Source organism: Corvus brachyrhynchos, unplaced genomic scaffold (assembly GCF_000691975.1).
Source record: "Corvus brachyrhynchos isolate BGI_N302 unplaced genomic scaffold, ASM69197v1 scaffold42, whole genome shotgun sequence".
Lineage (NCBI taxonomy): Eukaryota > Metazoa > Chordata > Aves > Passeriformes > Corvidae > Corvus > Corvus brachyrhynchos.
The window spans coordinates 777,662-800,647 of NW_008237242.1; the positions used below are offsets into that span (position 1 = coordinate 777,662).

Consider the following 22,986-nt stretch of genomic DNA (forward strand, 5'->3'; position numbering starts at 1 on the left):
TGTTTGCTTAGTATGCTTACTTGTTTGTGGCCCAACATGACAAGATCCTATGGACATGGATGTTATTTCTCCTTTGTGTAAATCAGCTTCATTACACAGCTTGGGATGCTTCTCAGGACTCTAGAGAAACACGGGGGAAATAACAATTCCTATTTAAATAAAATGGTATGTAACTTTATATCAAACAGAACATTGAATCATTTAATGCATGCTAGGCTGAAGATTAGCAATTTTAATAGCTTCGGAGTAAAAACTGGCCCAGATGATACAATTTCAGTCTCTAGAGGAACTAATATTATTATTGTAGAATCAGAACACCATTCTTCCTCCAAGAAGAATGGGCTCTTTGTATGGATCCTTGAGTGATATTTAAATCCACCAAAGTACTTAGATGTTAAGGTACCAGTTCATTTCCAGTTCAAGGCCATAGTTCCCAGAAGAGTAGTTTAAAACTCAGTCAGCACAAATTTAACCTCAGAGGACTTAAAAATTTCTATCACCTTCAGTTTTGCAGATAAATTTTCTTAGGTGTGTCTAAATAAATGCTTGTGGCTTCTGACAATGCTCAGTGGCACAACTCATTCCTTATATATAAATCCTGGCCAGAAGTCATAGCCCAAACCTGTGGTTGCCAAGCCTTTTACCTGGTAGATAAGCATACAGTTTTCATCCTTCTTCTATTGAAAACTGAATTTTAATTCCATTTTCAAGGGTGTAGTCCTCAGCTTGGGAACCAACTTTTTGACCTAGAGTCCTTCAGGACTTAAGCTGTTTTGCGGGCATGCACAATATGCTTTAACATGGACACTCTCTACGGTGGGTGTCCAATTTTTCCCTCATACTTATTTATTACAGAATCACAGAATGGTTTGGGTTGAAAGAGACCTTAATGATCATCTGGTTCCAGCCCCTCTGCCATGGGCAGGGACACTTTTCATTAGACCAGGTTGCTCACAGTCCCATCCAGCCTGGCCTTGGATGGTCACCCTGGATGACCTCCAGGGATGGGGCATCCACAGCATCTCTAGGTGATGTGTTCCAGTGGTGTCACCACCCTCAAAGAGAAGAATTTCTTCCTAATATCAAATCTAAACCTGCTGTCCTTCAGTTTGAAGCCATTTCCCCTTCTCCTGTCACTCCATGCTCCTGTAAATAGTCTCTATCCAGCTTTCTTAGGCTCCCTTCAGGTACCTGATCCCTTCAAAGTTATGATGGAAGTTATTAGAGCAATAGGACCCACGTTCTTTTATCTTATGTTGTGGCTGTACCACTTTACATGGATTAGATAAAAAACTTTTTCAAGTCAAAAAATGAGCAAACCAGAAGCGCGTAATGGTATGCATTAGTAATTAAAGAACCTGTCTCAGGTGGTGAAGGTAAGAATGCCTACACCTCCAGCAGCACATTCTTAGATATTTTCTCCTCAAGAGTCATTGAACCATATTTACTCCCATCTTTAAAAGAAAGAGGACCTAAAAAGAATCAATATCTGAAAAAATAATTATACTCTTAAGTATACTAACCTTGATAAAAAGTCTACCAGCATGTGCAGATCCAACCAAAACTCTTTCAACCATGTTTTCCCCAAACACAAAATCAGAATTGCTGCTGTTTTGTACACTTCTTTCTTTGAGCAACTGATTTCTGTGGGAACAAGATAATATAAGACTGTGATTTAGAACTATTTAAAGCATTTTAAAGATTCACCACATCTAACATTAAAGAAAAGCAAAAAACAATCATGTAAGTAATCGGGCGAATTCTTTAAGAGAATCTGAGAATATTCTCTATGCAACATTTCACAAAAGGAACAAAGAGTATCACACTGTATTTTATTACAATTAGTGAGGATGTTCCTTAAGACCAAAGAACAAGCAGCAAAACAACATGCCACTTCCTCCTCAGCGAAATGTCTTACTCAAGAAAATTTAATGAGCTACTTTCATTTCCCTGTTTCCTTTTGCTTCTCCAAAGGACTACCAACAATTAACAGCTATCCTTTCATGTTGGTGAAGCTCTGGTACCCTGCAGAATAATGTACACCCCGGTGCCTTACAGGCACTCCTTGGTCATCCTGCTTACATCTTGGAAGGGCAGGAAAGCAGTGTGTTCACATACACACACAAATACTGAAAACATATAAAGATATGATAGCAGATGGCTTAAGATGAGGTATAAGTAAAACGGGAGAGAAAAGTGTTTCCATTTCTCAATTACCTGTTCCATAGATATACTTAAAATGAGAAGAAAACTAAATATTTGCAATCCTTTGGTACTGGACAACTATATTTTGGAGATTACACTCAAGAATACTCTAATATAAGTAGAATTGTGATTTGACCTACTAATTACATAGCCACTTTAAATTAACAGGTCCATTTTTTGTAAAAGTCACTACAAAAGTCTTTGTAAACTCCTTTATGTGGAAGTTGTTCCTGCTGCTGATTTGGTTTTGGTTTTCGTTTGTTTGGGTTTTTTTTACAAAAGGGTTATGGGTTGTTTATGCTTTCTGTAGAGCTTAATCCTACATGTCTTGCTGGCATAGGCAAAACGATGCAAGTTCTTTTCACTTTCTATTCCAGAAGAATGACTTGGCAGGAAGGCGACATGATACTGTGTCACAAACTGCATACTTCAGCACCACTTACTTTTCTTTCACAGTATTTATCACCCTTGGAAGAGCTTAACATAACATATGTCATGCAGAGGATATTCCTGTTAATTAGCTGGGCTTGTTGGCAGAACCTTGATGATAGCCTCTAAAACACAGTTTCTCTGTTCACAACTACACTGTGCTTTAAATCTCTTCAAGGATGAAGGGCTTACCAAGTACCACCTATCTCAGTCTTACACTTAATGAGAAAAATATTCCGTAACATTCTCATGCTTGATGTGTTGCTAAGACTAGGAGCAAAAAAGAGAAATTAGAAAATACTTGTCAGCCTTGAAAGCTTCTATGCATGTTTTGGGCCATGAACAGGGAATATGAAGTGTATTAATGAGTTTTTTAACCTTAAACACACCCCTCACTAAAATTCACTGATCAATTTCCATACTGACATTTCATCGGCTACTTCTAGGCTGCTCCAGTAGCAATTTCTTAAGGACAGCACATCAAAAGAGCTAAAACACAAGAGCTAGAGGCTAATTTCTAAGAAAAAATGTGGGAAAATATTTTGATTATATTCAGAAATGTAAGAAAAATTAATCAGTGCAGGCAGGATCTTTCTTTTAAGAGAAAGTTAACTGGAAGTACCAGCCTTAAAATGTTATTATAGCCTCAATAGCCTTATGTTGCTGCATGACAAGAACAAAGTGTACCAGGGATGGCATTGTCATGGAAATACAAAACACAGTCACTGATATCAGGGAATGATCACTAACAAGGAACAATGGGAGGAGAAATGTGGTTAAGGTACTGGTATGGGATTATGGAAGGGGAATAGATTCAGATAGTGGCCTTCTCAGTGTGTCCAGAAAGGTCTGAGTAGCCACCAGTACCAGTGCTGGCCTTGAACCCTTTCAGTTTTCCAGGCAAATCTTGTGCAAAGTTGAACACATGACTGCAAACCTGAGTTTTCCCACTGTTGTATTTCTGTCACTTATGACACAAGCCTTCCAAGCTTTTAGTCAGAATTTGATTAATCTCCAAGAATGGGGCTCTTTCCATCACATACAGTGTTGAGATGATGGGGAAACATCCTAGTCCAAGGAAGTCAGCTTCCTCATACAAAAATTCTGAAGTCTGTGCTGCACAAAAATGCCAGCCTATCACAGTCACCACAGAAAGCTTTTTGTGCCAGAAATTCTGCTTTGTGAAGGACAGTAGAGCATCAATTGCAGCATTCACCTGGTCTTCCAATATCCTGTATTTTTTTATTTATGCCTCATGTCCAATATGCTGACATATATTGGTAATTCCTCAAAAGAATGAAATTTCCTGAGCTTCTCTGCATCTTTTTTATGAGATGCAGCAGACATGCAGTCATAAGAGAGATGGCAAACCAAAATAGCTTCTGGCTTGGTGGTTGCCAGTGAGAAACTGCCTATCCCACAGAGATTAATTACAGTTAGGAGTCCATTTTTTATGGTATATGAAGCTCATGTCCGCACACAAAGATCTTGGCACCACACAAAGACACGACTGAGCCCTGTGTGGGTGCAGATAGCATGGGCTTAGTACCATGTTAGACATGCAGGACAAAAGGGCATGCCATCAGCCAAGTGACAAAATGATGTAGAAATGTAATAAATAAAATCTTACTGCGTTTTTTGAGAGCTGGAAAAACTCACAGTAGTAGATGACCCCACTGCTGTTTTGGAATTTACTGAATTCTCAGCTGATGAATAAGAGCTGTCTTCAGATAGCTAGGAATAATAAAATCAAATGGATTAATTAGAACTGCTATATTTTCTGCTATTAACAGATCTGCTAGAATCCAAAGTCACTGAGGTATAGACAGACAGACAGAGATAGATTGTTACAGATACAGATGTGGTAGTTGGCAGAGCTTCCTCCAGCTGTGTACTAAGCCAGTGCCCTCAATTAAAATACTAAAATCTCACTTTCTAAATAAACAAAATCCAAAACACCCAAAGCTGATTTGCCCATAGAACCCTGATATCAGAAAGGTAAGACAGCCTGCAGAGAAGAGATGATTTTTCAAACACAAACAGTATGAGTTTAACATTTCAAATCACATCAGTGATACATCAATTCCACTGAAACTCATATGGGAAGTTTCTTGAAAATCACACAGTGGAATAATTAATTGCTTTAAAACAGCACTGGTTTGTTTGGTTTTGGTTGTTTTGGGTGTTTTTGTTTGGTTGTTTTTTTTCCTTAATTTGAGGTCCAGTAAAATTATTTTTCTTTTTACCTGAACACATGCTTCTTTCTTAGTCACTAGAGATACTACAGGAATTTCAGGACAGGTCAGGGCTTGTGGGGGCTGTAAAGTGGCAGGTCTAATGACATTCCACAATTGACTTGGTGACAAGGATCCTTGCAAAATACAAAGACAAAATATTTAAACATATACTTTTTCTTCACATCTATTTCATACCTATATGTCTTGCCTCCTTAACTGAAAGTTTTAAAATATTTTTAACTAACATTTGCTGTTGTTTACTTGCTTCATATTCTGAAAAATTGTAATGGTTTCTAAAATACACAACTCTGAAGTGAAACCAATGCGTTATCCTATCAGGATTAAAAAAGTAATGTGTTATATACATAAACATACTTTTTTTTACTTACAAAATATATTTATATTTATATATTTAAGTATATATTTATACTTATATTTATTGCTTTGTTTAGATATGTCTTCTGTCGTTTCAGATTTAATTCTGCATCTGCAGATGCCAGGAGGTTTCTTCATTACCTTCTCCAGGAGCAGGGGAAATCAAAATGTGAAATTTCACTATGCAAGGTTATATTTAGTCCACTCAGGAAATAAGCAGTCAGAGTAGATCCTCAGACCAGAGTTCATAGGACATTTACACAGTCAAACGAGTAAGTTATGAACTGCATAAAGATACCTAGCCTATCATTCATTCTGGAAAAGAGCTGCTATTTTTATGTTTTCCATATCTCTAAAGAATGTCTTTATGGAACTATAGCAACTAAATACTACAATGACAGTTACCTTCTCTTGTACTTTTGGTGAAGTCAGGATTTCTTTGAAGAAGAGCTGAGGTCATGAATATGTTATTCTTCTTTACTACAGAAAAGGAATTTAAAATTGAATAATGAGTAAACCCAAATTTTAACCATTAATTCATGTTTCTGTAATTCCTCTCTGTTTTGGTAGTGCTTGACAATATTCCAACATAACCATTTGAAAAAGATCTTCAAGAAAACTGTTACTATCTCAGTTTTAACAGCTGGACAGACTTTGGCACAGAAAGCACCAGAGGTTTTCTGGCTTTGTCACAGTCTTTTGGATATTAATGAATGTTTTAAAGGAAAAATCTTTCTTCAGCTTTTAAAAGTAGGTGTTCCTGTTTTGTAGAAATCATTGAAATGGCAATGTTACCTGTTCGACTTTTAGGCCTTTTTAAGATTATTAAATGAGATCCAAGTATATAGGAATAAATAAGTAAATGTACCCTGCCCTGTTCTGCTAAAAAGGCCTTCATAACTTTCTAGAATGATGGCAGTGCACTATTGATGCTTTCACTGTTTTAATAAAGATATCAAACACCAGTGAGAAGGTGATGGCAACCATGTTGTAAAAGCCTAGAAGGTAAGAGGGTAATGTGTGTTCACTGACATCCGGATAGCTGTGGAGCCAACCAAGGACTGCTGGTAGTAATGCGCTGTGAGAAAGTGCAGGATGTGGCTGGAGAAGGGGCCACACAGAGGAAGGTCAGCACTTTTCCAGGACAAAAAAAAAATCAGCACAGCAGAAATGAGGCCAAGATGTGGCCATGGACTGTAGGGGCATCAAGACCAACCAAGACCTCCAAAGCCTCTGACCCATTTCCAGAAAGAAGGAGCTGCACATGAGAACTGATTTGCATAGAAAGAGAGAAACTTATCCCCAGGGTGGGGAAACCTTTCTATGTAAGGGTACCCCATGAAGCCCAGGTGTGTGCCCCAGGATCCTGGCCATGCCTTCAGCCAGAACAATGCTGATGCTGGAATCAGGATTGGTGATCTCTTTCTCTTTTTCTTGCTTTCTCTCTTCTCTTTAATTCTCTCTCTTCCCTTTCACCTTACCCCTTCCTCCAAAACCCACTTCTATGTGCTTATAATAGATCAGGGGCGGACTTATACCAGTTTTTATGCCAAGTGTGTAATGTACCAGTAAAACTTTGTAAGCTTTTGCAGAACCTCTGACTTCTGTCATTCCTTTCCACCATGACCACCTACAAATCTTGGGTGCTCCCTTCCCCTTAAGGGTGGGATGCCACACGTGTACCACATCCTCTGAAATGGCACGCTGATACACTACCTACAGTCACCACTTTTTCATTGCAAGAGTATGTTTTGCTGCTATTACAGTGCTGTGAACTCTTAACATTTTTTAGAAATCCTCTACGCCAGTGTCTGTCAAGAACCTGTCTCTGGTAAGAGACATAGACTAGGATTTGAGACCACTCCATTGTTCCTGCTAGCACTAGGAGTGAGGATATTCCCTGGGTCCCTGGTTAGGCGGAAAACAGGCTTCTAGGATAGAAAATTATATTCGTGTAGGAACAATCACCATTAAATTGCAAGCAAAATATTCATGTAATTACTGTAGCTTTTATTTTTTCAAGTATAGCTTGTATCACACTCTGTAAAGTGCACCCCTGCCCCAGAGGATTCCCCAACTACAAATGCAAAAAACATTTCTTGTATTGAACTACCAATCCTCCTTATAAAACATTCCTTTCTCCCATCTAAATACCAGACTAATCCAACACACTTCAGCTCTGTCTTGCACAAAATGCATTTCTGCATGCATCTTTATTTTAGCTAATACTTGCTTTTCTACATAAATATTTATTTTTAATTACCTGTCTGGGAGGGAGGGAAAGTAGGAAGGATGTTAAATGAAGATGATCTCCCTCTTTTCTGAGTGAGAGCTGTATCTAAAAGAATAAGAGACTGAAATTATCACTTGTTTGGAGAATAAAAAAGACCAGTTTTAGGGTTAGCTAGGCTGATGTCATGCTTTCATTGACAGTAGAATGAATTATTATCTGCTACCTACCATCTTTCTGAAGCAGACTGTTGTGCTGCTGGTCCCTGGAGGTCTCTCAGGCCAAGCAGCACAGCCTGGCTCAGGCACACAGCTAATCCCCTCTGTGGCAGCTCTGTCCTGGAGACCACCAGGTGGAGAGGTTCAAAACAGAACCAGAGAGGGACCTATCACTTAAACAGTGTGGGCAATCAACTCCAGCTTCCTCCTGCATTCTGCTTTATTTTTTGGTATAGGCATGCCCTAAAATTTCTAGCATATAACTTTCAGAGTAAACCAAACCTAGCTTATCTTATGTCCTCTTAGGTACATTCAGATGTGTCACAGGACTACATTAAAAAAAATACACTGGACACATATTAATGCCTCAATTCAGAAGTACCTTTCTGGTACCATCCACATGTTAAATAAATATTGTGAAAAACAGATCAGTCCTTCTGCACAGTAGCCTCAGTGATTTGTGTTCATTTCCCATGGAAGCAATACACAGTCTTTAATGGGCCCTCCCAGTCAGCTCTTGGCTGGAGAAAAGGGGGGGCCCTTCTGGAAACTGCTTTACATTTTAAAAGATTGCCCAGGGGACACTGATCTCTTCAAAAAGCCAGAGAGTATAATTCCTTTCCAGCCCTCATCCTCCCTTGACTGTGTGAGCAATTCAAGAAAATGATATGAAATTTATAGATTTTTCACTATATGTAGTATTATGTAAGTATGGAAAAAATAATATATTTTTAATTAAAAAGGTATTTACTGGAAATTACCAGCAAGTATCAATGTTTAAGTTTTCATGACTTGCAGCATGCCTACAATGCAGAAACACTTTTTAGACAGGAGAATTCATTCTTTCCTTCACCAGATGAGAACACAGAACTACAACAATTAAAACATGACTAGAGCTAAATGTCATACCAGTGTTAGACTGAGAGTCAGACTTCTGCAAAGTCAAAGATGATGATCTTGCACGTTTTCTAGAGCAACTCATGAAATCTGGAGAAAAGAAAATATGATGTTATGCAGGGACAGGTTGGCAGGCGGCATCAGCACGATGTTATGATACAGAATTAAGATCTGAACACAGTAAATTCCAGGAGTGACTTACAGAACAGCGTTAAGGTGGTACCTAAGAGCAAGAGGGCTTTGGAATCTCAGTCAACACCTGTCACAAAGCCCTGGGGAGTCTTCTTTATTTCTACCAAGTTCAGGGAACCTAAAGTAAGCACTTAAAATCAGTTCACAGCCCATGGGCTCAGAAACCATTAAGAATGAGGAGCTACATTATAACATTGCCTGAGCAAATAGAAAAAGGCAGTTAGGAGTTCATACAGCTGATGAATATGCTTGGGCAATTTTCAGAGCTTCTGGAGTTTGTCTTTCTGGTAAATATGAGAGGTAGAGGAACTCTTGAGGTAAGAGAGGGACATACATATTAGGACAGAGTAGGTGGCTCTACAGTCCACAAAATCTTAGTCTGGTAACTCGGATTTGCCCCTGCTCATGGAAAGAGTCCAAACACCGTTTCCATAGGCAACAGGCAGACCTATGAATAACCCAGTTATATTATGCTGTTTCAGGGAGGTGGTCATTACCATTTTCAGCTTTGCAAACTGGGTCTTCTGCAGGCCGCTGGAAAAAAAATAAGCATGGAAAGGTCAAGGAAAATAGAAGAGTCATTTTCTAGACAGAGACACGAAGTATAAAATCCAGCACATATGCATTAAGTCTTGCTTCTGTTTTCTATTCTTCCTTGCTCTATTTTGAGACCACTTATTACAAGTCTTAACTGGGGCTAAAATCTCATACTACTACTAGGATAACTGTGTATAGAATCTCTATTTCTCAGCACTTTTTATCAATAATGAAAAAGGGAAAAAAAGGCTTTTTACCTTCAAAGAGTGGTCTTTCTTTTCAAAAACAAATGTTGGCTGGGCAAGCACTGATTTCTCTGGAAAAGAGGAGAGATAATTTTTAATAACAATTCTGTAATAGTATTTCTCAACCAGAGCTTTGAAAATGCTGTGCAATAACAAACAGGAATTTATCCTTTTGTTACAAAGGAAGAAAATATACAGATGCAGTGATGTACAGCACAGTACATAAAAAAAAAAACAGCTATAATCCTCAAATCTGAGTGTGAGTTTTGCCTAACTAGATGCCATGGGATTTGGCCTCATATTTTTAATACTTCTTTTGGTAAAAAAAAAAGTTCTTTTAGCCATTACAAAAAACATCTGCCATCCTTTAAGAACAAGGGTGAATTGCATCTTTGGGTAGCAGAAAAGAGCATGGATGTGAAATGTAAAATATCCCTAAAGGAAGGAAAACAAGGGAATGTGTTACACTTGGCCTTTCAGCTACATTCACACATTCTGCTCTTTAAGCTTCAGGTAGGTGGATGTCTAGTGTCAGCTTTAATGTGTGAGTACAATAAATAAACATACAGAGCTCTGCAGAGCAAATTCTAGTCTCAGCATACCTCTGCATCTCTTAGGCATTACTAAAAATATCTTGGATCTATGCTCTTTTTTTCTATGAAACATTTTTCTGCATACATTTGCCTCACATCAGATTTCATACTGATTTAAGGTTCAGTCCTTCTGCGAGTCATACAACTTCTTCAAGCTGTTTACTTTGTTAGGCTTGTGACCTTCACAGCCTGTGCAACTCTAATGGACTAAATTTGGTTGTCAGCGTACAAGAAAAAAGCTGTTTTCACCAGCACCACTGATTAATGGCACATTTATTACACTAATTAATGGCACAATTAATGAGCAAAGAAGCAGACACAAATAGATCTTTTTTAAAGACCACTCCATACAGGATTCATCTCATGCTAGCTTGATACATCTTTCATGTGCAGTAAATAGAAACAATCAGCTTCTGACCATGAGAATATTTTAGCTGTGTACTTTAGATGATAAATGGAAAGCTAAATGCATGTATTTCTCTCCATGGCTCATAAGTACAGAGTACAGACTAGGGTGACTGCTGAGCTATTTGACTGGCCTCTAGCCAGAGAAATCTCACACTTGATGCCTTGTTGGCTGACATTTGACAGAATATTTATCACATACACAACATTTTTGTAACACTCTTTTCCTCTGTTACCTCTTCAACAAAAACATCCAAGTGAAAATATGTGGCTAGATATTTTTATCTAGAATTGCACACCCATCTGTGACCAAACAACTCAAGCTTTGGTATCAATTACTTAAAGGTTTAATAAAGCAAACATCAGCCCATCATGGAGGAGTTAAGATTACTACACAAAAATGTATTCAACTATCAAGGAAAAAGTAAACATTGTTAAAATAAATGCTTCATGTATGCAAACAGGGACAAGGAGCATGAAACTATTACTCAAACTCAGGGATATACAGAAACAGGAGTAATAACTATACAGTTTTGCTGTTGTTAATTTTATATTTACTTGGGCATTATGTGTGTGCAAAGGACAAGATTTAGCAAATCTAGCATGCTTTGCAGTGAAAGCCTAGTTCTTCCTTAATAGAAAAAGCAGAAAAAAGTTCACATTGTTTTCCATTGCAGAAAAGCCAACTCTGTTATTGAAATTTGAAGAAAAATTCCGTAACCTGGTTGCAGCTAGGGGCTCAATGGCGTGGCATGAGATGGAGCAATTCCACTTCTATTCACTAGAGGGAAGTGGCACACATTAACAATAGTATTTCACTTAAGTATGATTTTTTTAAGAAAATAGGCTTTTTTCTGTTCTCTTAAACAGCCATTCTTATTGAATTAAGGAAAAATACAAAAAGTAAAGAGTGACTGTAGAAACCTTCATATTGCCAGTAATCCTCAAGCTCAGAAGCTTGCAGTATTTTTAAAGGTACATTTTCTACTCCAAAGAACAGAATTAGCAAAGGGTGAACTGCTGCAAAAAAGGAACTGGCTTTCTATCAGAATTAACTTTTGTGAGAGCTAGGGGATTTGAAGGAATTAAAAATGCTCACTACGTCTGAAACAGCAAGAAGATTCCAATAATATCTTAAAACCCAGAAGTTCCTGAAGAAAAAACCATAACTGGTTGATTACCAACAGAAACACATGAAGCTACAGTATAATGGCACCCTTCAAAGATAAATATGCATATTTTAATATTGCAGTAAATATAAAGAATATATCCCACCTACTGCTCTTGAGCCAAAGAGCTGCCGGTAGATTTAGTCAGTTTTCTGAGGTTGCCAAAGTTATTTATAGTTTTTACAGTTCTCCAATGCTTCTACTCAAATCAAGAAAACCTTTTTGTAATTCCTGAAGGGTACTCCACAAAGCTTATCAGTAAGATCTTCACTCCTCAATCAGGCTTTTCATAACAGGGTTTAAAAAATATATTTGTGTTAACTATATATGTATCCTAAGCATAAATTTCCATTTACATTGTCAGCTTCTCAGATATTCAGGCACAAAATATCTGGAGCTGATGCCCACATAAAAAGACACCCAGAACTTATTGTGGATGTAACACAAGGCCATCAAGGAGTTACCAGTCATGTTGACGTGATAATTTTAACACCGGTCAGTACCTCTGCATCTCTCCCCATCATTTTCTGCACGAAGTCTGCCACTGCCAGGGAGGCTGTTCTGGGCAAAAGAGAAGTGCTCCTGCACCCTCTGCTCCAAGCAGCACTGGGGGCACCCAGCCACACAGTGCCAGACTCTGTCCCAGGAACAGGCAGCAGCAGCCAAGAGGAATGGCAGATGCAGACAGAGGAACAGGAGCAGGTGGGCCAGAGCCATTCCCCCTTATCATCACTACCAGGACACAGACAGACACGGGCTGGCTAGTGCCTGGTTCAGACTGGGCCACTCCAGTCCTCAGCAGCTTGGCACTTGTGGATAAAAGAGTTTGTTGGAAAAGCTACCTCTGGCTGCAGGGACTGGAATAATCCACCAGCCTCAGCCAAGAGTCCAGACACAGAACCTGTCTGTCTGCCCATGAATAATCACCACAGATCGGGCTCTCTTTTTCCTTGCTACAGTTCCCCTGAAGCTGTTGAATTAGAAATGTGTTGGCTTAATGTTCACTATATTCAAAGATCAAAACAGGCCCTTGCCTGGAAGATGCATTAGGAACATCCAGTTCCTTTGTCTGAGATCTCACCTGGAGGGTCTCCTGGCTCCAGCCTCCTGTCCTGCACAGAAGCACTATCAAATGTGCTCATACCTCAGGTACCTGACAGGGAAGACACCCAGGTTGGTGCCTGCACACAGGATGGAGACTGCATTCTATTTGAAAGAGCATTTTGGGAAAAGTAACTGCTGGCTGATGCCTTGGAAGCACTTGCCAGGATAACATACAAGAAATAACGTAAAACTGGGTTTTTGTATGTTTTTTTGATTTGCTTGTATCCCGAAAGCCAGCATTGTCCATGAGATGTAATGGTCCCTCTGTCCTTGCTGTGACATGCCACTCTTCACTTCCATTGCTATTGCTTTTTCTAAAGCTATTGAGACTTTACAAAATACATACATTAAAAAAATAAGTGGGACACTGATGGTTTGGAAAATTTTAGAGTTATTATTACTATTTTTCCATCTTGCCCTAAAGACACATAAATGATCCTTAACCTTTGAGGGCTAAGGACACAGTGGAGAGAATATAAGCCCATATCTGTTTCTACTTTTCAGGCAATCCTATGCCTGAAATCATGTCAAAAGTGGTCACAGTATTTTGTCTCTATTCCTCTCAAAGAGATGCCAAAAAAACCCCTCAGATCTTTCAGAAGGTAAGATAGGAATTGTGGTCTCAATAAAAGTTTTTTATTTCTGATGTTGAAATAGATAATTTTTATATTTTCAATTAAAAAAAAAATAAATCTGTTGCATCTTCACCATTACCAAACTGGCCAGAAGTCTGAAAATGCTTTAATTCATAGCCGTAGCAAAAACTTTCACATTTTTTTATATAAAGACAGACCAGCTGCTTGGCAAGGCTGAGCCCACCAGCAATAGTGGAAGCACCTCTGGGGATAATGGATTTAAGAAGGGGAAGAAAATACTACACAAGGGCAATCGCAGCTGTGAGAGAGGAGTGAGAATGTGAGAGAGGAACAGCTCTGCAGACACCAAGGTCAGTGAAGGAGGAGAGAAAGAAGGTGAATGGTGAGGCAGCTGTGCCCCTGCAGCCCTTGGAGGTCCATGGGGGAACAGAGATTCACCTGCAGCCCCTGAAGGACCCCAAACAGAAGCAGGGGGATGCCATCAAAGGAGGCTGTGACCCCATGGGAAGCCTGTGCTGGAGCAGGCTCCTGGCACGACCTGTGGCCTGTGCAGAGAGGAGCCCACACTGGAGCAGGTTTGCTGGCAGGACTTGTGAGCCCATTGGGGACCCACACTGGATGAATTAATGGAGAACAACAGACTGTGGTAGGGACTCAAGTCGTAGAAGTTCATAGAGGACTGTCTCCCATGGGAGAGACCCCACACTGGAGCAGGGGAAGAGTGTGAGGAGTCCTCCCCATTAAGGAGGAAGAAGTGGCAGAGACAATGTGTGATGAACTGACCACAACTCCCATTCCCCATGCCCCTGCTCTGCTCAGCAAGAGGAGATAGAGAAAGGAGGGAGTGAAGTTAAAGCTGTGAAGAAGGGAGAAGTGGGTGGGAAGAGGGGTTTTTTTTAAGATTTAGGTTTAGTTCTCACTACCATATTCTAATTTGATTGGTATTAAACTAAACTGATTCCCCCAAGTCCAGTCTGTTTTGTCTGTGATGGTAATTGCTGAGTGTTCTCTCCCTGTCCTTATTTCAACCCATGAGCCTTCCATAATTTTCTCTCCCCTGTCCAGCTGAGGAGGGAAGTGAATGAGTGGTTTTGGTGGGCACCTAGAAAGCAGCCAGGGTCAACATACCACAACATTAAATAAACAAAACAAAACAAACAAGCAAAAAGCAAAAAAACCTGCACAAAACCAAAACCAAACAGAAACACCCATCTTAATCAGAAATAATTTTTCTCAAACAGAAAAAGATACTTGAAAATTGTATGATGTCCAAATAATGTCACTGAGTTACAAAACCTTTAACTACATCCAGCTTTCCTTCACAACATCCTAGGAAGTGCTACACAACACACAAAGACTACATGAAAATTTATAATCAGCTTAGAATTTCATCCTATCAAACAATGAAGCCATGACATAGAATTATGAAGTCTCTGTGCTCTAATATGCTATAGCATATTTTGGTAGCTTTGCACGTTACTGCTATAATTTTTAAAACAGAAGCAGAAACACTGCTGTATTTTGATGTTACAGCTTAGATTGCTGGTTCCCACAGAACTCTAACCAAAGTTAATCAATAATAACAAATCCTTGCACATACAACTGCCATTTTGATTGTTTCACATCTAAATTAGCTCAATGAAAACACGTAATTTGGGAAGATGTGGAGAAGAAAAGTAGATTTAATGTAACTTTGGTTGCTACATCCCCAGAAGTAGTTTTATATCTCTAAAATAGTAAAAAAAAAAACCAAACCACAAGGGAAAGCTTTGACTAATGAATATACACTGTGTAGAGCTGTTACTCGAAAAACCTCTAAGACAAATTCTGTGGTATTTTTGGCAATATACATGAAGAAAAAGAAAGCTACAATGGACTAGCATTTAAGCAGGAGACATGGATTGAGAAAACCACTGATAAAAGAAATTAGTAAAAAATTATTTGCACTCTGCTAGGTGATGATGTGTAAATTAGTGGCCTCAAGGAGCACCGGAGTTAAACTATGGAATAGTAAGACCAATTTTTGTTCAAAATGCTGCAAAAACATAGAAAACTACCAACTACTTTCCAAAACTGCAGGAGGCAGAAGAGAAATACATATAGTGCAAACAAGAAATAAGATAAATTAACAAAATACTTTGCTCGCTAAGCTTGTTTAGATCATGTTTAAATATTGTTTCTGGCTTTTGACACAAAGACATCTGTCAGTATTTCCAGTGATAGACCATTTTAATCTAAAATGAGGTGGAAAATAACAAAAACCTTCTGGCTAAGAACAGGATTTTCCAAACCTGCAACAAAACCACAGTTTCTGTTTAAAAAATACTCACTGAACTTCACAACATAAAATAGAGTCAGTTCACAGCCAAGAGAAAGTGCCACAATGCTGCCAGCCAACATCTTGGGTCCCTCAGTGACCTCACTACATAAGCCAGGCTTTCCTCTGCCAAAACTTAGATATCTATGACAGATGACATGAGCCAAAATGTGGATGTCCTACAACAGTACTTCATGTAACCAACCTAATAAAATGGATGAACTTAAAATAATTTTGGGAAAGGGTTTATAAAATTTCCCATTGCTGATCCTGAGTAACGGGTGTGTTTCTGGAAGCACTGGGCAGCTGAGCGTTCTGGTGGAATTCACATACACAGCTGCTCAGCACCTTTGAAAACCAGGTCACTAATTAAAGCTCTAAATATGGACTTGGAAACCTACTTTCAGATTCTCATTTATTACCCTCCATACTTTTGATCAGTTTTAATGACAAGACTGGGGATTTTCCAAAGAAAGTTACTTTTACTTTTTTTTTTTGCTAAGACATTGAAATGTAAGATTGATTCATTCATTTGCATCTAATTATATGTACATAACGCATTTTATTTAATCTGTAAACACTCAAAACAAAATGAGAAAATAAAATAGGGTCATAAATCAAATGAAGTTCTAATCTGGTCAAATCTCCAAAGTTAACCAGAAGAGTTTTCCATACACAAAGGGTACGAGCATGTTGCTATACAGCAACATGCACGTCCAGTGTCTTAGTTGTAATTCCAAACGTGAATGCTAATGGATTTTTTTCTTTTATAAAAATCTTCTAAATGTTAGTGAATCAATAAATTTGCAACAATTTCCCACAAATTCTGATTTTCCAAATATGTTCAATAGAAATTTTTCTAAATAGTTGGTCCAAAACCATGCTGAAGTGTTTTATGTGAAAAAATACTTCAACCTATTGAGATGAAATCTTTGACAAAGTTTTTATTATTTGAAAAAAAAGAAACCACCCATTGTTGAGAATTTTATTTCTAGAGAACTTAAACATGTATCACTGATATTTGGCCACTGGCTGCGCTTGCTGCAGAAGTGACTGTGGCCCACGAAGAGACTGCTGGACACAGCACTGTGTGCTGTATAAACACCCTGTACTGAACATGAGGCGCCCATCACTTATCTTGGGTTCAGACAGTGTCCTGTAAACACAGGCTGAGGAACCAATAAATAATTTCACACCTCCTTGTTTGGATCAGCAGAGAGTACATCATCAAAGAAGGGAGTTTCTGTTTCATTGCACTCAGAAAGAAAAAAGTCATCTAATTGACTATTGCAAAATAAAATTTCTGAAGGAATTTTTCCTGGGACAGCTTTACCACATTGTTGGGACTCCAATACTGTACACTCTTTGTTATACAAATAGTTCATAACCCACATAAATAATTTCCCTGTCATCAGTGACACCAGTTATGAGACCAAGGATTCTTCATGCAGGCACAGTCCTGCATAATCAGACTCTTAACATTTTAAGACATGTTCACCCTCTCTTAAGTCACTCTTCTCGATGCTACAGATTCTAAACACAGATAGGGATCAGGGTGGAATGGGTTCTTCTATCCAAAAAATTCCATCTAATACTCCTAGCTCCCACTGTGGTTTCTAGCATTCCACATAAGATATGAGATTTAAAATTTAACATCTCTTCAGCCATGGCAACTCAGCTGACAGCCTGTGGAAGTGTCTATAAATACAGCATATGACACACTCACTCACCTTTGTAGAGGACAGTCCTCATCTTTATATGGGCAAAACATAAACAGGCTTTAAAACAGCAATAAAAATCACCCTATCTCAGAAATACTATAACATAATTTCTGAGAGAAATGTAACCCAGTTGGCTTTATTTCAAAGATTAGAGTGAAGAAAATATTTTTGAGAGTTTCATCACTGGAGTGTAATAGAAATGATACAATACCAGAAGTAACTGTGTCACTAGACGAGCAGGACTGTGACAAAGAGTATAACCAAAAAATCATTTTAGAAACTTCTGACTAAGAAGTCTTATCTGTTGTAAAAGCCTGTAAAATACCCTATGCAAGGGCAATAAAATTCATAGGCATAAAAAATGTTATCCTTTTCAGGGCGTTGTACCAAATTTAAATTTCATAAATCCCTATGAGGTAGCATAGAAGTAACCCTCAGGGGCTTTGTGCGGGAATTGAACTATACAGGTATTAAGGTCATGATCCAACAACACTCATGCACCCTTAAATTTCAGTGACTAAACTGGACTGTGTGCTCAATATTAAGCACAGGCTGAAAAGGTTGTCACCTGAAAGGCTGGTCACCGATAAATTGGCCCAACTGCTCTAAAATCTATCAGTCATAGTATCAGGCTTAGACCTTGACAGTGCGCATTTCCTCTAGGTAATCTGGGTTCATTATCAACCCCTGTGGTAAAAAATCGCTGGTGGCATCATCTGCAAAAGGTCCTTAATGTTAGCGCTTGTTTCATTATGCATCCTCATCAGTTTTTAATGATACTGATAAATCACTCTTAATTCATAGCTCACCTCGCTACCTCAATAAGGGATTTTACTGTCCACCTCTGTAGTCAGGCATCTATCTGAGGAGCTAGAGCAGGACAGTTTTGCTCTCAAGGTGCAGGCCACGTCAGGGCATGAATGTCCTGGAAAACGAGTGTTGCTTCCAGGTATGGCCAGGAATGCAAGTGCTATTCCCACCCATTGCCAGGCCCAGCATTTAGGAAGCCAGCAGAAAGCTCAAATGGCAGGGGAGTTAACACTGTCAGAAACATAGAGAGACCGCAAAGATACATCTGATAGTGTCCTTTCCTCAAGTGAAATACAAATTGGAGATTTCCGACAGATTACCAGTAAAAACGATGCAATAAAAATGCACAGCCAGCCAAGCTGTTGTTTTGCATTATGCACAACACTGTTACTAACCAGGCACATCCTTTGTGTTTATCCCATTCCCCAGGAAAGAGACATGCAAAAGATAATAGCTAACAAAACCTACCTGTAAAGCATTCCTCCTTGGGATCTAATATGCTGCCACGGGAGACCCGGCAGGGCCTGAGCATGGTCCGTTCTTGCAGGTGAGCAGCTTGGTGCATAGGCCAGGGACCACCGGGCCAGTCTCTTCTTTTGGGGAGGTCGGGCACCTTCGCGCCCCGCCGGGGTCTGACTGAGAGTTCACAGTCAGCACAGGAGCATCGCGTGCCTGCACAGAAAACATTCCCTTTGCAAGCAGGAATTGGCTCGTTTCTCATTATGAGGTCAGCCTAAGTACCCTTTTATATACATCTATCTCTCTCTATATGTGATCATATATGTTATATATACGCCGTAGCGGGGTCTAGAACCCTGCCCCCCTTCGAGCCAGCCAGCCCGGGCTCCGGGCGGCGCTTCCCGCAAGCCGAGCACGGGAACGTGGGGAGGGAGAGAGGGCGGGCTGCGAGCTGCTCCGTCACGGCTGGGCTCCTGTGCCCGCTATGGGGGTTTTTTGGCTTTTTGTTTTCAAAAAGAAGCTGAACTATCAAGCAAGGCAGCAGAGCACTGTGATTGTTTCCAGGCTGACGTGAACCAAGTGCAGCGTCTGCACAAATAGGTGTTTCGATCCCTCCTTCCAGACGCGCTGTGCTGCAAGTTCTAAAGCTTCGCCCGTGCCTCCTGCTGTTCTCTTAAATGGCAACAGCCCCAAATTCTTCAAGTGTAAGCGATTTCTGGCCATTATATATTGCTGGCCTGGTGTCAAACTGCCTGTAATCATAACAGTTCAAGACAAAAAGGCAGGAATTTGCTGTAAATTCATGAAAATCATATGTCTAGTCTAATCTAGTGTCTTCGCACAGCCAATATCAGATGTTTCGGAGAAAAAAGGTGCAAGAAGTCCAAGAGCACACAGATGCTCAGTGACTTTCCCTCATTAGAGCCCCAATGTGTGTTGGCATAATTTCTGAAGTGTACCATTTAACTCTTCTGCAGTAGAATCAGAGAAACTTTTAGACTGGAAAAGACGTCTAAGATCAAACTCCAACCCCTAACTCAGCGCTGCCAAGTCCCCCACTAAACCCACTACCCCAAGTACCACATCTATACATCTTTTAAACATCTTCAGGAATGGTGACTCCACCACTTCCTTCAGCAGCCTTTTCCAGTGCCTGACAAACCTTTTGGTGAAGGAATTTTCCCTAATATACAATCTAAATCTCTCCTGGAGCAACTTGAGGCCATTTCCTCTTGTCTTTTTGCTTGTTACCTGGAAGAAGAGGCCAAGCTCCACCTGGCTACAATCTCCTTCTCTGGACATGCTCCAGCACCTCATTGTCTTGTAGTGAGAGTCCCAAAACTGAACATAGCATTTGGGGTGCAGAACCCTCAGCCTTTACTGTTATAACTTGGTATTTTTGTGACCTCCAATTGTATATGCTACCTCTGTATAAACCTTAATATGTCCTTGATTTGAGGTGTGCACTTTGTCATCACGTTCCACAGTCACAGTACTGCATGAAGTTTGCAATTTTTGCTTTGCAAGTTTTCAGTTTAAGTTGAATACTGCCTTGTTGCTATTATGTGCAACAGTCCTATTCTAGCTTCCGAACAACATTTCATTGTTTTATACTTTTGTCATATATTCTAGTCATCTTCTGAGATCACTGTTCAAAATTTTTCAGTCATTATTCCTTTTGAATTCACAAACACCCTGCTCCAGAAGGAGGTGGCCCATGGGCAGTTGCAGAAAAGGTAATGGCACAGAGCTATGTCTATTTCTCCAGTGAAACCAGCTGCACTGTCTGACAACAGATATAGACATTTGAAATTAACCCTTTTAACTCCCTATGACAGTCTTTATAGAGTCATGGGGGATCAATAGATACCGTAATAACAGCTGCTGGAGAAAGAGAAAGTATTCTGTGGAAAAATCACATTATCCTATCCTGTTCTCAGCCTCAGCATCCCTTGCTAGCCCCTGCTCAAGAGAGGATCCTGTGGTGCAATTCAGCATCGCCATTCTTATATCCTTGCCCTAATACTGTATTCATTTTCCTTGCCAACTTCTTTAAATAATAAAATATTTAATTTAATTTAATTTAATATGAATTTAAATATCAGTTAAATTTAATTTAATACGCTGTGACAGCCAAGTAAGTGCACAACATCATCTGAAACTGTAAACTAAAAGTAAAACAAAGGCAAAATAATATGAAAATCACAAAACACACATACCTATTATTTTGACATTTCAACTATGAATATGGAAATTAACCAACAGTTGACTTCTCCATAAGTAGTTTTTCCATTACATCATGATGAAATTAATTTTGGATAAGAGAGAGAAAAGTAAAAAGCAGAGTAGTTATCTGGGTCTACTCCTGGGTAGGTCACAAGATAAATTCCTTATTAGTTCAAGCTCCAAATGGTGCAAGGTTCTTTGATAGGCAAAGTAACTATGAACCCTAGATCAAAGTCATTATAATTTAATTATGAGTCTAACACTTTTGTGAACACTCAATTATGATAAACAAAACCAAGCATTTGCAACTAGTGTTCTGACAAAATCCTGAAAATGCCTGCATGTGTCCTGCTGTCGTGGATGTCTCTGGCAATCTTCCCTGCAGACCTGTTTCTATCAACAGAACCTCCAAGGACAGCACAGGTTTTGGGAATGCCAGCATGATGCACTCACATTACTCCTATTTATCCAAAAATAACATCTGAGAATTCCTTATTTAACATGAATAAAGCAAGCACAATACATTCATTTTAATTTACAGATACATTAATCACTCAACCAAACCCTTGATGTGAGCACTCTCCACTTATTAAAATTTTAGGAGGGAATATAATTCATATCAAACTTGATAACAGTGCTGTTGTAGTTTAACCCCAGCCAACAACCAGGCCCCAAGCAGCCTCTCACTCTGTCCCCCATTCCCCAGGATCAGGGAGAGAATTGGAATGGTAAAAGCTACAAAACTCATGGGTTGAGATAAAGAAAGTATAATAAGGAAAGCAAAAGCAAAGCAAAACAAGGAATTAAGTCACCACTTCCCATGGGCAGGCAGCTGTTCAGCCATCTCCAGAAGAGCAGGGTCCCATCAAATGTAACAATGACTTGGTAAGACAGACCCCATCACTCCAAATAATCCCCCCCTCTTCTTCTTCCCCACACTTTATATCCTGAGTATGATGTCATATGGTCTGGAATACCTCTTTGGTCAATTTGGGTCCACCTGTCCATTTTTTGTCTCCCCCCAACCTCCCAGGCCCTCCCAGCCTCCCTGCCAGCATCGCAGTACAAAAGCAGAAAAGGCCTTGGCTCTGTGTAAGCTCTGATCAGCAATAACAAAAACATCTCTATATTATCTGCCCTGTGTTCAGCACAAATCCAAAACATAGCCCTACCATCCAGCCTGTTCTTCACTTGGCACACCATGAACCTGCTCATCCCACTGCTGGACAGCTCGCCCAGTAGGATGCTGTGAAGGACAGTATCCAAAGCCTTACTAAAACCCAGAAAAACTACATCCACTGCCTTCCCTCCACCCACTACACAGGTGAACTTCTTTTAGAAAGACACCAAATTAAATGACCATAAATTTCCCTCTGTGAACTCATGATGCCTATGCCTGATGGTTATATTGTTCTTTAAATGCCTTTCTTCACACTCTCTACGCCCTATATGATCTATTTTCATGGCATGAAAATCTAAGCAGACAAAACCTGTATTTCCCCACAGCACATCCTCTGAACCTGCAGGTCAGGAGAGCAATGCTGCTGTAACACTGCACTCAAGTGCACATAAGTGCACACATAGTCCTCCCAGAGGCAGGGCTGTTCCCAATACATTTCTCCACTCTCAGCAGATGCACAAGCTCCCACTGCTAGATTTTTAACGCTGTATGTTTCCTTATTATAGCATTTATTCTTTAAATAAGCCTGAGTCACAAAGCCAGCTAGACAACCCACTCCAAAATCATTATGCCATCTGTACACTGTTGGTGTAAATGCAGAACAGCTGCAGGCTTCCAATCTCTAGAAAACCCAGACATGTTCACTGGTGATTTTCCCAAAGATGACTTCCCCAAAGACAGCTACTTTTTGAGCAACACCAGCCAATTTTTGACTCATTCTACATGAGCTCTGTATTGTAGAGTATGCAACTATTTAATCAGGACGATGCAGTACTAAATCAAAAGACTTGTAAAACTTTATCTGAAATATGTAAGGCCCATATCATTAATGCAAACACAC

At 39.5% G+C, this 22,986-nt stretch overlaps 1 protein-coding gene across 4 annotated transcripts in view; it reads right to left on the reverse strand.

Annotated features, from left to right (window-relative positions):
* Positions 1-19,186, reverse strand: part of RANBP3L (RAN binding protein 3 like) — a 30,641-nt gene extending 11,455 nt beyond the window's left edge. For 2 of the 4 annotated variants that reach the window (XM_017730226.1, XM_017730225.1), the window contains exons 1-10: positions 18,749-19,185; positions 9,578-9,636; positions 9,281-9,317; positions 8,604-8,681; positions 7,510-7,584; positions 5,652-5,726; positions 4,881-5,005; positions 4,265-4,368; positions 1,524-1,644; positions 21-120 (exon numbers count right to left, since the gene is read on the reverse strand). In XM_017730226.1, coding sequence (XP_017585715.1) covers positions 21-120; positions 1,524-1,644; positions 4,265-4,368; positions 4,881-5,005; positions 5,652-5,726; positions 7,510-7,584; positions 8,604-8,681; positions 9,281-9,317; positions 9,578-9,636; positions 18,749-19,001 — 1,027 coding nt within the window. In that variant the 5' untranslated portion in view covers positions 19,002-19,185. Of the gene's footprint in view, positions 1-20; positions 121-1,523; positions 1,645-4,264; positions 4,369-4,880; positions 5,006-5,651; positions 5,727-7,509; positions 7,585-8,603; positions 8,682-9,280; positions 9,318-9,577; positions 9,637-18,748 lie in introns of all 4 variants that reach the window. The other 2 variants (XM_017730228.1, XM_017730227.1) reach the window with 1 other exon arrangement.
* Positions 19,187-22,986: the final 3,800 nt, after the last annotated feature.